The sequence below is a fragment of the Euphorbia lathyris genome, chromosome 3, assembly GCF_963576675.1.
Source record: "Euphorbia lathyris chromosome 3, ddEupLath1.1, whole genome shotgun sequence".
Lineage (NCBI taxonomy): Eukaryota > Viridiplantae > Streptophyta > Magnoliopsida > Malpighiales > Euphorbiaceae > Euphorbia > Euphorbia lathyris.
Window position 1 is genome coordinate 46,873,187 of NC_088912.1, and position 14,566 is coordinate 46,887,752.

A 14,566-nucleotide genomic window follows, 5' to 3' on the forward strand; every position below is an offset into this window, starting at 1 on the left:
ATATGAATTATTGAGAGAGATATATAAATGGAAGGCCGTTAATCAAGGGAAGGGAAGATAAAGAAGTAAAAGGGTAGGTCAGGTCTTATAGTCAGGCAATTTTAAGAAAAATTCATTAATCTCCCTATGTTTATTTTGTGTTAAGGTTTTAATAGCATACTTTACACTTTACAGCAAACATTTGAGCCCACTATTCCAACGGCAATCATTCTTCATCATCTCCAACATACCCTACTTGTATCATTTTGCTCCTTTATTTTCTGTTGCTTTCCCTTTTCTCTCATCACTATGTTTTTCTTTTTTCAAGAAAACTGATGTTGACTCATCCATCTGTCCACATCGTCAAACGATGTCGTTTTACTTTATGTAGGCCCCGCAAACATTTAAACTGACCCAGCATTGCCCTCTTTTTCTTAATTTAAATCATTAATCTAATTTCTTCACTTAACTATACTATAAAGATGAGAAAAGCATGAGTTAAAAACCACTATTGTTTTTTAAAGATAAATAATAAATAGAAAAATCTCAGGTATATATGTCGGTTACTCAGACCACACTTGCTTCACTTCACTCTCTTCTATGGCTTCATTTATCTCTTCTTTCCTTCTTCTTTTTTTCTTCTTCTCCAACTTACTCCTTTCAGTACTTTCTCTTGATCAGACCGTCAAAACCTTCATCTTTCGCGTCGACAGTCAATCCAAACCCTCCATCTTCCCCACTCATTACCACTGGTACTCTTCTGAGTTTGCTGATCCTCTTCAAATCCTCCATGTCTACGACACCGTTTTCCACGGCTTCTCTGCTTCTGTTACTCCTGACCGCGCTTCCTTTCTCGGACAACACCCTTCCGTTCTCGCTGTTTTGGAGGATCGTCGCCGGGAACTTCACACTACTAGGTCCCCTCAGTTCCTCGGCCTCCGAAACCAGAAGGGCCTCTGGTCTGATTCCGACTACGGATCCGATGTTATTATCGGAGTCTTTGATACCGGAATCTGGCCAGAACGGAGGAGCTTTTCCGACACAAATCTTGGCCCTGTACCGGCTCGGTGGAAAGGCATTTGTGAGACCGGAGTGAAATTCAGCCCCAGAAACTGTAACAGGAAGTTAATTGGTGCTCGTTTCTTCGTGAAAGGCCATGAAGCGGCGGCGGGATCAGTCGGTCCGATAAATGGGATTAACGAAACCATTGAATTCAAATCTCCGAGGGACGCGGACGGTCACGGGACACACACAGCGTCGACTGCTGCAGGAAGGCACTCATTCCGTGCGAGCATGGAGGGTTATGCGGCTGGAATTGCGAAAGGCGTGGCCCCAAAAGCGCGATTGGCGGCGTATAAGGTGTGTTGGAAAAATGCTGGCTGTTTTGATTCTGATATTTTGGCTGCTTTTGATGCTGCGGTTAATGATGGAGTTGATGTTATTTCAATTTCAATTGGCGGCGGCGATGGAATTTCATCGCCGTATTATCTTGACCCTATAGCCATCGGATCATATGGCGCAGCATCTAGAGGTGTTTTCGTGTCATCTTCTGGTGGTAATGATGGGCCAAATTTGATGTCAGTGACAAACCTTGCTCCTTGGGTCGCCACAGTTGGTGCAGGAACAATTGATAGGAATTTTCCGGCGGATGTGATACTTGGAAATGGGCATAGGCTATCTGGTGTATCTCTCTATTCTGGACTTCCACTGAATGGGAAAATGTATCCTCTGGTTTATCCAGGTAAATCAGGGATTCTCTCTGCTTCTTTATGTATGGAAAACGCACTTGATCCTCGCATTATTAGAGGTAAAATTGTTATTTGCGATCGTGGTAGTAGTCCAAGAGTAGCTAAAGGTTTAGTTGTGAAGAAGGCTGGCGGAGTGGGTATGATTCTTGCTAATGGAATTTCAAATGGGGAAGGGCTTGTTGGTGATGCTCATCTTCTTCCTGCTTGTGCTGTCGGTTCAGATGAGGGTGATGTTGCTAAGAAATACATTTCTTCAACTCAAAATCCTACTGCTACAATTGATTTCAAAGGCACCATTGTTGGAATTAAACCAGCTCCTGTGGTAGCTTCATTTTCTGCTAGAGGCCCAAGTGGGTTGAATCCGGAGATTCTCAAGCCGGATTTGATTGCTCCAGGAGTTAACATACTTGCTGCTTGGACTGATGCAGTTGGTCCAACAGGGCTTGATTCAGATTCAAGAAGAACTGAATTCAACATTCTCTCTGGAACTTCAATGGCTTGTCCTCACATAAGTGGAGCAGCAGCTTTGCTTAAATCAGCACACCCGGATTGGAGTCCTGCAGCAATTAGGTCTGCTATGATGACAACTGCTAACATTTTTGATAACATTAACCATCCAATGCTTGATGAAGCAACTGGAAAACCAGCAACCCCTTACGATTTTGGTGCAGGACATGTCAATCTTGACCGTGCAATGGATCCAGGGCTTGTTTACGATATCACTAACAATGATTATGTGAACTTCCTATGTGGAGTTGGATACAGCCCGAAAGCAATTCAGGTGATTACTCGATCACCGGTGAATTGTCCGGCTAAGAAGCCAATGCCTGGAAACCTCAACTATCCCTCAATTGCAGCATTGTTTCCAACTTCAGCATCAGCAGGCACATCGAGCAGGGCATTTATTAGAACGCTGACTAATGTTGGTCCAGTGAACAGTGTATATCATGCAAGAATTGAAGCTCCGAAGGGGGCGACAATAACGGTTAAACCGTCAAGACTGGTGTTCAGTGAGGCAGTGAAGAAGAGGAGCTATGTGGTGACAATAACAGCAAATACCCGAAATCTGGTATTGGATGATTCGGGTGCTGCATTCGGGTCAATATCTTGGTCCGATGGGAAGCATGTGGTGAGGAGCCCAATTGTGGTGACTCAGATAGATCCGTTGTAAAAAGAGTCCACAAGTTTGATTTTTTCGATCAATTTGTTGTTTTGATCGAGAATGGCGGTGGGTCTGTTTGTTATAAATTAAAAATAGTAGTTTTAGGGGCAAGAGAGAGAGTAGCTTTAAGAGTAGAATTTGCTTTGGTACATGGCATATTTTAATTTTAAAGCTTTTTTTTTTTATATGTTGTTAGTTGGTTGTAGTGTGAGCCTCGGGTAAATTAATATTTGCCACTTTTTTAGTGTATGTTTTTATGTATAAACTGAAGAAGTTTATAAACGCAAATTCTATTTTCTGGTGATCATACCTTATTTTGTTGAATATTTGAAATAGATAATGCATGAAATAGAGGTAATATTATGATATGATTTTGTTGGTATATCATTCAATTTAAGGATTGGGGCCAAAAGGCGTGCGTCCTTCCTTGCAATCCATCCCTTTTCTGTGCAATTGCAAATAACAGGGGTTGGATCATGTTGGAAAGCAGTTGATATAAAGGGATAAGTAATGTTGAAATTTAATTCATCATTTAATCAAAGTTTGGACGGTAATAAAACTGCAACGATGCTTCCTTGTCATAAAACTATGAAATAAAAATAAAAATAAAAATATGGATTTTTTTATTCTGAAGAATATGGAGTAATTTTTATATCATAATGTTATAAAGTGGTGACTTGAAAGAAAAAGGAAAAGTGATACAAGGATCTTATGATGTGTTTACCTTTGTCTCAAAGCCAAAGGGATCAGAGACAGAGTAGTTATTTAATTTCTGGAGAAATAAATAAGAAGATAAAAGTGTAGTAGAGTGCGGCGACAATGGGGGCTTTTCATCACTGAAATTATTTCGGAACTTCCTTTGTCTCAAGACAACCTCAATTAATAATTCTCTCTCTCTTTGACTTTAATTTCTTTACCTTTGTAGTCAATAGTCAAGAACATTTATGTGTATTTATACTTGATCGTGTACCAAATTTTAATTTATACTTATAACATAAAATTCTAGGTAAATAATGTCCATTATACTGGATGCTCTGATTGTGTATTCTACATCTTTGAGCCGGATGTAGGATACTGATGACCTGCGAGGCTAAACCGGGTCATACTCATTTCGCAGGCCCAGCCCATACTTAGACCTATGGTCTAAGATCGGATGAGACCCGAATAAAGGAAGCGGGAACAGCGAGTAACCGCCCCGAATGGGACCTGAATAAGCGGAAACGGGTGAAGCGAGTAACCGCCCCGAATTCCTAAACGGAGCATCAAGACTCCCACTCAGAACCATGTTTGTTGCCATGAAAGCCACGAAAGGGACATGGCCTAAAAAGGGGGAACCGCCCTCAGAACGTGGCCCACTAAGGAGTAACCGCCCTCGGCGGTTACCTAAAAAACACCTATAAAAGGCCTTAAGAACGAGGGAAAAAGGTACGCACACAATTTTCCCCGCAATACTATTGTCAAATTACCAACCTTCTTACAAAAACTGACTTGATCGTCGGAGAGTTTTCCCGGAGATCCTGTCTCCGGTTCTGTTTTGCAGGTAACTCTGACAGAGAATATCAAATCGGATCCGGCAAGTTATCATTGTTGCGGTGAGCGTGGACCTTTTTTACCAACATTTGGTTAAAGGTACGTGAAGAACATGTCAGAACCATCACGAACGACCGGCGTTACCACTAGATCAACCAGTATGAACTTCAGGGGATCACGGATTGCGAATTCGCAACCTGCAAGTACACAGCCTGTGGTGCCTAGCTCATCGGGTCCTTCGGGACAATTGAGTCCCTTATTGGAAGTCCAAGTGCAAACTGAGATGGAAATGTCCAATAGTGATTTCGTGCAGATGGCAGGACAAGTCTTGGCTTCGAACATGAGCCAGGCGGCTGGAGATCGAATGATTAATTTACTAACTCTCCTCGCCGAACACAATACCGCCGTGGCGGCTGCTCCTCAAGAACCTGTGGTTATCTCAACACAATCACCGGCTATCCCTGTCATATCGGCCCTCCCGCAGCCATCTCAGGAGCCAAATCAAGTGGGCCAGAGTAGTCGCACAAACCCACACAGCCACCCGAGCAACTACTCGCACCCAGATCTCATTACGACGATACATCCGACCTGGCAGCCATCCCAACCGTTGCCAGGAGTGCAAGGCACTCTTCCGCTACAGCAAGTGGAACCTTTTCCTCACAGACATTCGGAGTTGATGACTCCTGGGCGAGAGCACACATGGAACTTTGATCCTATAACGGGACAGCGGTTAGTCCCCCAACAGGCACACGTCTCAACACCGATGGGCGGGTGGATGCCACCCAGAATTCACCAGCAGCGGATGGAAGAAGTCCGGCGAATACCCAATATTGACTTAGAAGATCAATTACGAAGCATGATGGAGCGAATGGGGTACTCGCCTAGGCCGAGAGCAGAGGTCCATAGCGATTCACCTTTTGCCCCTTCGTTGTGGGAATTCATTCCAGATCACAGAATCAAAGCGCCCGCGATACCTAAATACTATGGGGATCCAAATTCTGATCCTGAGGCTCATGTCAGGAACTACAGAGAACTAATGGATGTTGCAGGAGTGAGTGAAAGCATCATTTGCAGGTTATTCTCGACAACTTTGGGCGGAGCCGCATCTGATTGGTTTCGATCTTTACCCGCAGAATCTATTCACAATTGGCATCAATATAGTCGGGATTTCTGTGCGAAATTTGTGGGCTGTAAGGCAGCAGATGTGACGGATAGGCAGCTGAAGGAGATCAAACAGAGGAACTATAATTCCCTAAGGGAATTTGTTGTCGCATTCAACGATATTCTGGTGCGATTGCAAAACCCGGATATCGTGAGCATCCGCAACATCATGGCAGATGGAACCACAGATTGGAGTATGCGGGAGGAAATCATCCGCAACAAGCCGCGCACAGTGGCCGAACTCATGAAAATAGCAAAGGAATTCATGGAAGTGGATGATGTCAACAGGGAACATAGGGCTCAAACCCGGCGAGAAAGAGATGCCGCTAGATCCACTTCGGACAATCGGCGCCAGACCCAGTCCAAAAGTAATTTTGTTCGAAGAGGCGATCGCCCCTTTCAAAGTGGCGGATATCAGACACCATTAAACACGACTCGCCAGGAGGTGTTACTTTGGATCGAAAAAAGCCCCCTAAAGAAGGATGTGCGGTTCCCCGAGGTAAAAGGTCGAACCAGTTTGGGGCGACATCCTAACAAATATTGCAGGTTCCATAGATTGAACGGCCACGACACGAACGATTGCTATGAATTGAAGAAGGAGATTGAAAGGCTGATCGAAAGGGGCAAGCTGAATCAATTTGTACGAAAGGAGACTAGTGACGAGAAATAAACGTTACCACATGAAGAAGAGGCAAGACCCGAAAAGAAGCAGAAAAAAGGAGTGATAAACGTGATAGCCGGCGGGATCTATGAGCCTCCAACAAAAAGAGCTCGCTGTGAACAGCGAAAAAGCAACACTCATAGGGGAGATGCCCTCAATTACTCATTCGCGCGAATCACGGAGCCGCATGCGGATGCTTTGGTGATTACAATGGCTGTAGAAGGATGGGACGTCAAGCGGGTCCTTATTGATACTGGCAGTTCTTGTAATGTTATTACTCGGACTGCATTCAACAAGTTGGGAATTAATGACGAGCGAGTGGAACATACATTCATGGATGTAACAGGTTTTGGGGGTCAATCCTCTCAAACAAGTGGACAGGTGGTGTTGGAGGCAGAAATGGGCGATAAAAAGCTAAAATGGCGAGGTGATTTAGAATTCGCAATTGTTGATCTCCCATTGGCCTACAACTTAATTCTGGGACGCCCATTCCTGTCAGAAACGGAGTCGCTCATCTCAATGAAGCATTTAACATTACATTTACCAACACACCAAGGGCGAGTCATAGTTGAAGGTGATCAACTTGTATCTCAACAGGCCTATACATTGTCACTTGAACCAAAGCCAGACGAGGAAGATAGGGTAGAGGAGAAGTTGCCAGCGGAAGCATTGGGAGAAACGGAACTATTCGCCATCTCAAGCGACAAAAAGTGCGAATAGCGACGGGCCTCCCCGAAGAAACGAAGAAAGCCATTGCCGAGGTGCTGGTCCAATGTGAGTCGGCATTTGCCGCCCCAAATGAAATACTGAAAGGAATAAGTCCAGACGTAGCAACCCATCGTTTGAATGTAGACAAAGGTGCAACCCCAGTGCGACACAAAAAGAGAGGACATGCTCCTGAGCGGCAAAAGGCGATTGAAAAAGCAGTGGCGGATTTGCTAAAGTCGGATGCAATTCGAGAAGTCACCTATCCGGAGTGGTTAGCCAATGTGGTGCTAGTTAAAAAGCCAAATGGAATGTACAGAATGTGCGTCGACTTCAAAGATCTGAACAAGGCATGTCCGAAGGATATGTATCCGCTTCCTAACATTGATATATTGGTAGATGGAACTGCAGGATATGAAGCTTTATCATTCACCGACGTGAAATCCAGTTACCATCAGATACCCATGGAGAAGGCGGATGAAATCAAAACATCGTTCATAACTCACCAGGTGACTTATTGCTTCAAGGTGATGCCCTTTGGATTGAAAAACGCGGGAGCAACATACCAGAGGATGATGAACAAGATATTTTTAGACAAATCCGGCGAGAACTTCTCGATCTACGTTGATGACATGATCATCAAAAGCAAGAAAATGCAAGACCACCCGCAGGATATCAAAGAAATCCTGGAAGTGCTAATCAAATATGGCCTCAAATTGAACCCAGAGAAATGCACATTCGGAGTAAGAGCGGGAAAGTTCCTGGGTTTCATTGTTAGCGGCAAGGGAGTTGAGGCTAATCCCGAGAAGGTTAAAGCAGTAATGGAGATGAAAACGCCGAGGAGCATAAGAGAAGTACAGAGACTAAATGGGCGGTTGGTGGCATTAGGGCGATTCATATCATGCTCAGCTAGGAGATGTCTACCTTTCTACAATGCCATCAAAAAATCCAAGTCCTTTGAATGGACGCCGGATTGTCAAGAAGCATTCGAGGGGATAAAGCGATTACTGTGTTATCCGCCCTTAATGAGTAGGCCGGAGGATGGAGAAGATTTATTTCTCTACGTATCCGTCACCAATATGGCGATATGCACTGTGATGGTGCGAGAAGAAGAAGGGCAACAATATCCAGTGTACTACGTGAGCAAAGTCCTGAAGGATGCAGAACCCCGGTATTCGAAGTTGGACAAAATGGCCCTCGCAGTGATAACCACGGCGGCTAGATTGAAACCATACTTTCAGGCGCATACTATCATTGTGAGAACTGGCATCCCAATGCGAAAGGTATTACAGAAACCTGACGCATCCGGCTGGTTGATGGAATGGTCAATTCGCCTGGGAGAATTCGATATTCGCTATGAAGGGAGACCAGCGCTAAAGAGCCAAGTACTCGCCAATTTCGTGAACGAATTCACCTGGGATGACGATGAATGTCCGAAGGCACAAAAAGAAGAGTGGAGCATGTACACAGATGGGGCATTATCTACAGATGGAGCTGGGCTGGGAGTCGTCATCAAGGGCCCGGAGGTTATTCGCCTGTGCTATGCAGCAAAATTAACTTTCAAAACTACCAATAATGCTGCAGAGTATGAAGCAATGATATGCGGATTGAAGTTGCTCAATAAACTCACCCCAGAAAGAGTGGTAATCTACAGCGATTCCAAACTCATGATAAACCAGATCACAAAAAATTATCTGGTGAAACAGGAGGAGCTAGTAAAATACCATCAGGTAGTCGGCAGATTGACACAAGAGTTAACGCACAAGGGAGTCGTTTGGGAGATGGTGCATGTTCCGCGAGGCCAAAATGCAAAGGCTGACGAATTGGCAAAAGCAGCAGCAAGTAGAGAACCATAGAGTCAAAAGGCATGCAATTTGGAAATAAAATCGGCACCAGCATTCGAGGTCGATCAGATTATGGTCATCGAAGAACTGGAAGACGATGAAGATTGGCGGATGCCCATTCGCCAATATCTGGAGCAGGGAGATTTACCGGTTGATAAGAGCTTAGCCAGAAAGCTAATTGGGCAGTCAGCTCGATACTCAATTCGGGATGGAACTTTGTATTGGAAATCGTACACATGTCCATGGTTGAAATGCATTAGTCGCAACGAAGGAGACTACGTGCTGCAAGAATTACATGAAGGAATTTGTGGCGCGCACGAAGCTTCGGCGGTGTTGGCAAGAAAGGTCAAACTGATGGGATACTACTGGCCCAAGGTGGTGGAAGATTCCCAGAAGATGGTTGCGGAATGTCACAATTGTCAAATACATGCGAATGAAAAGCATGTTCCCGGAGCCGAACAAATCACTATAATGACCGTGGCCATTCGCAACATGGGGAATCGATATAGTGGGTCCATTCCCAGAAACGACAAAGAAAAGGAAGTACTTGATAGTCGCAGTTGACCACTTCAGCAAATGGGTAGAAGCGGAGGCAGTAACCGCACAAACACCTGAGCGAATGATCGAGTTCTTACGAGAGAACATTATCATGTGATTTGGAATACCGCAAAAGCTTATAACCGACAATGGCACCCAGTTCAACTGTGCCAAGTTCAAAGCATACTGCGAAAGCATGGGGATCAAAAATCATTTTTCTTCCGTAAACCATCCCCAATCGAATGGTATGACGGAGGTTACCAACAGGGCCATGATTCAAGGCATCAAGAAGCGGCTAGGAGACAAAAAAACAGGTTGGGCGGATGAGATACCCCATATGTTGTGGGCATACAGAACCTCTGTAAAGGCAGCAACAGGAGAAACACCTTTCTCACTAGTTTATGGAGCCGAAGCAGTCCTACCTGTTGAAATCAAGTCGCCCACAGATCGGATAATTTATTATTGCGACACACAAAATCTTATCAACATTAGAGATGCTTTGGATTCTGTGGAGGAACGAAGAGAAAAAGCTTACATGCGAATGGCAGTATACCGCAATAGAATCAAGAAATATCATGACAGAAGAATGCGAAAAGTAATAATCAACGAGAACGACTTGGTCTTGAAAAAAGCGGATAAAATACAATCCAAAGATGGCAAAGGCAAGCTGGGCGTCAACTGGATCGGACCATACAAAGTATCCAAGAAGCTGGGACCAGCCACTTTTGAAATAGAAGAAATGAGCGGAAAGAAGCTCCCGCGCACCTGGAATCTAGAGAATCTACGCCTATATAAAAAGGCCGAGTAGTTCGAGGAAATGACGAGTACTCTTTTTCCTTTTATGAGTTTTTCCCATTGGGTTTTCTGATAAAAGGTTTTAATGAGGCTTTGATCCCACACAGTTGGTGTACCTATGTAATAAACCTTTTCTCTTTATCAATAAAGGTATTCAATTATTACATTTATTCAATATGTTACGCCCGAATGCGGATTGTTCTTAAAAACACATAAATGTGTTGCCTATTAAAGAAAGGCGGATGCATGATTACGCATCACTCGCAAAACCCTTAGGGTTAAACTCAAAAAACACATAAATGTGTTGCCTATTAAAGAAAGGCGGATGCATGATTACGCATCACTCGCAAAACCCTTAGGGTTAAACTCAAAAAACACATAAATGTGTTGCCTATTAAAGAAAGGCGGATGCATGATTACGCATCACTCGCAAAACCTTATGATTAACCTTATGATTATATTATTTTCGAAAGAAAAATAATAGAGTAAGGCATAAAATTAAGCGAATAAACGAGTACTCAAAAATTGCAAAAAGGGTTTGGCCACCCTAGCGAAAGCAAAAATTACTATGAAGAATTACAAGTATAAAGTCGGCAAAAGGCAAGGATCATACATGAAAATAAAGTGACAATAATCGCACGTATAGGCAAGGCAAGGCAAAGCGGCAAGTAAAAGAAAATTAATATATACGGGCAGTTTGTTACATACAAAAAGTCCAAATATAAATTAAACTATGCTACGGCTTCCTCTCCTTCACCCCTATTGCTTTCCTCGCCTCCAGCGACTCCCTCATCTCCTCCAGTGGGCGGATCTACTTCAAGCGAATCCTCAACCCTCGAATCAATAACTGCTTCAGAGGGCGGTACCTCTTGCTCAGGCTGAGAGATGTCCTGCGGTTCCCCTTCTTCCGCATTCTGGGTAGGGATCTCGCCGATAATTGGAGATTCCTGAAAACTCTTCCAATCTAAGAGGAGTACCTCATCCATATCAGCATCCTCGGCTTCCAGCTTGTCCCACTTTTCAGTTAAATCCTTTTCAGGGATGGGAACCTTGGGGCGGTTAAGTACGAGACCCTGATGTCCATGCTCATAAGCGGTATGAATCCGCTCCCCATACCAGTAGATGCGGGCACCGTCTTCAGCCAGAATTTCCTCAGCCCTCTTCTTTTGTGTCTCCTTGGAATCAGCTAGATCATCGAGGGCCTTTCGCAGCTCATCGGACTTAGCCTGAAGAGATTTAAGAGCCTCCTCCTTCTCGCTCACAGCCTTCTGAAGGGCGCCTTCTAGGACCTTCACCTTCCCTTGGACATCATCATAAAGCGACTTCTGAGTCGCCAATTCAGTACCAAGACCTTCCAACTCCTTGGCTCGCTCGGCATCCCTTCGGAGAATGCCCTCAGCGAAATTGATAATCTGCATATAAAACGGCTCACGAATAAAAAAGGGCGAACAGAAATAGGCGGTTACAATGGACGCAAGATCCTTGAAAGAGAATGACAAGCAATAATATACCTCTACAGAACGCTTCTCGATCCCCTCCACAGCGGTAGGGAGCGGTACTTGTTCGCGCACACGGGAAGCAGAGGGAAGCCGACCGAGGACATTGCATATGGAAGAGACAATGTCCTTGCAAGAAAAACTCACGGCCATGCCAAAGGTCCTAGTCCACCATCCGCTGATGTCGGGAATTGGCTGCAAAGGCGTAAAGAAAAATATCAAGAGAACAGCAGATAGCTCATGAGGAAAAAAGTAGCAATATAGAAAGAGGGAATAGATCAGGATACCTCATGAATTGGGGTACTGCTCTTTCCTTTGGATGAGGCGGATACGGGTGTACCGCCAACAGTAAGGGACACGGAGGTGTTCTTCTTCTTGGGATGAGAAGACTCTGTATCCGCACTTATCTTCCGCTTCCTCGTCAAAGGAAGATCCTCGGAGGCAGAAGCGGGACCTTGTGAAACGGAGGCCCTTACAGGAGAAGCCGCCTCTATGGAAGGAATCGTTCCTCCAGAAGAATCCGCCCCTACAACGGAGGCGGCTCCCGCCATCCGCTTCTTCCTTCTCGCTAAGGCTTTAGCCTCCCGATCTGCAGCGATTTGAGATAAAGGATCACCCCTGCAAAGGGTTAAAAGAAATCATCAACTTGGAAATAAAAAGTACCTTGTACAAAAACGCGATAAGGGATATAGACCACGCGATCCCCCTCGCGGTAGGCAATCGCTACTCGGCTCCTTAGCATATGGAAGGCCTGATCATATGTCCATACAAAAGGAGGGGTACTCTTCAGGAACTTGATGACGGCGGATTCTTCCTCGCTGGGATAACCGAAGTTCAAACTCTTCACATTGGGCCGGCCCCAATGGCGAAGGAAGTTCGGATTTCCCTCATTAAACTTGATAAAAAAATAAGAGCGATCCCACTCGCGGATCTTGTTCAGTTTCTCGTCAAAACCATAGTATCCGCTCTGGCGGATGAAAGTGAAATACCCCGCCGAACTCTTGAAATGATGAAGCTTGGAGAAAATTTTAAGCGAGAAAGGAACCTCCAAACAATCCGCCAGAAATTTATCCAGGGTCAAGTCGGCCCATCCATTTGGATGTAACTGCCCGGGTGCGATTCCGTAACCGCCGAGGATGGAAGCAATCTCATCCGCCAGCGGATAAGTGAAGCCGCAGATAATCTGGGCGACGAAAATGGTGAAATACCCCTTTGGGTAATCGCCCGGTCCTCTATCCTCCCCGGGAATGATGGTCTCGAGACCTTGGAGCCAAGGATATTGCACCCGCAAATCCTCAATGGTCTCGCGACAAACTAGGCTCCCCGACCTGTCCCTCTTTGGTAACAAACGGGGGGTTGGGACAGGTGGCGGAATCAACTTCTTAGGGTCAAAACCTAGACCCTCGTCGGTTGTATTCGCCAGGTGGAGGAAGTCAGCGGGGTGGGAATCAGACCCATAAGAACTGGTTGAAACTTCATCAACCATCTCATCAACTTCATGAGAAACCTCGCGGACGTAGCTCTCATCGAACGGTGCGAAGTCAAGGTCGGGGTTCGACATGTTGAGGAAAAGAAATAAACAGAAGTAAAAAGCCGAACGAGGTACAAATTATGAAGAGGAAAACTTACATGGGAAAGACAACACAGAGAAATGACGGAAATAAGAGGTCAACGCCGGAAAAGATGACGCCGAAAAAGAAATAACGAAAGCGGAAAAATTCACAAGTTTTTGAATTTTGAATAGACAAGCGAAAACGAAGCGTCCCCTATGAGCAGACCCTAAAGGGCTCTTGTATCAAACTAAAGGGGAGGCATGTGATGACCCGCGAGGCTAAACCGGGTCATACTCATTTCGCAGGCCCAGCCCATACTTAGACCTATGGTCTAAGATCGGATGAGACCCGAATAAAGGAAGCGGGCGCAGCGAGTAACCGCCCCGAATGGGACCCGAATAAGCGAAAACGGGTGAAGCGAGTAACCGCCCTGAATTCCTAAATGGAGCATCAAGACTCCCACTCAGAACCACGTTCGTTGCCATGAAAGCCACGAAAGGGACATGGCCTAAAAAGGGGGAACCGCCCTCAGAACGTGGCCCACTAAGGAGTAACCGCCCTCGGCGGTTACCTAAAAAACACCTATAAAAGGCCTTAAGAACGAGGGAAAAAGGTACGCACACAATTTTCCCCGCAATACTATTGTCAAATTACCAACCTTCTTACAAAAACTGACTTGATCGTCGGAGAGTTTTCCCGGAGATCCTGTCTCCGGTTCTGTTTTGCAGGTAACTCTGACAGAGAATATCAAATCGGATCCGGCAAGTTATCAGATACCTTGCAAAATAGAGAGAGGTCTAATCTTGGCAAAGGACTATATATAGGAGTTTAACAATTATTTCCCGTATAGGATTTAACTTACCTAATTGCTTATTAGGAAGTGATATCTGTGTTTATGAATTGGAACTCCTTGAAAGATTTTACTGATTGAACTTGCAAAACAAAACCAAAGGCCAGGAGGCCAGAGTCCGACAAATCCGCTCGCATGCCTAAGTGGATGCATAGGAAGGGTTTGAGAGTAAGGACGAAGTGTGAGTTGTTGAGTTAACGTACCATAGGATGTGGCTACATTTGTCTATATATAGAGCTGGACCGAATCCATTGTCTTCTAAGAACCCTTTGTATATTAGGATTCCTTCTCCTCTTGTTCCAGGAGAGGTCCTCAATGGTGAGGCATCCTCGACCTAGCCGCATGGAATTTCCTTTTTCGGAAAGGCGATGTCCATGGAAGCTTTATTACGGATCCAACGGTTTTCTTAGAGACATGTGGTGGACGATCTGAGGGCTTCTGAGGTGCCACGTGTTGATATCATTTTGTATGATATCATATGTCCCCTCCCCCTTTCTTTTGGATTCTTGCAGGGTTCAGCTCAAACGAAAGAAAAATGGTCTTTG

The 14,566-nt window shown here is 44.9% G+C and overlaps 1 protein-coding gene across 1 annotated transcript; it reads left to right on the forward strand.

Annotated features, from left to right (window-relative positions):
* Positions 1 to 514: 514 nt before the first annotated feature.
* On the forward strand, positions 515 to 3,196 carry LOC136222170 (subtilisin-like protease SBT1.6). The gene has a single exon (XM_066009681.1). The coding sequence runs from the start codon at positions 580 to 582 to the stop codon at positions 2,896 to 2,898; it is 2,319 nt and encodes a 772-aa protein (XP_065865753.1). The 5' UTR covers positions 515 to 579; the 3' UTR covers positions 2,899 to 3,196.
* The last annotated feature ends 11,370 nt before the right edge of the window (positions 3,197 to 14,566 follow it).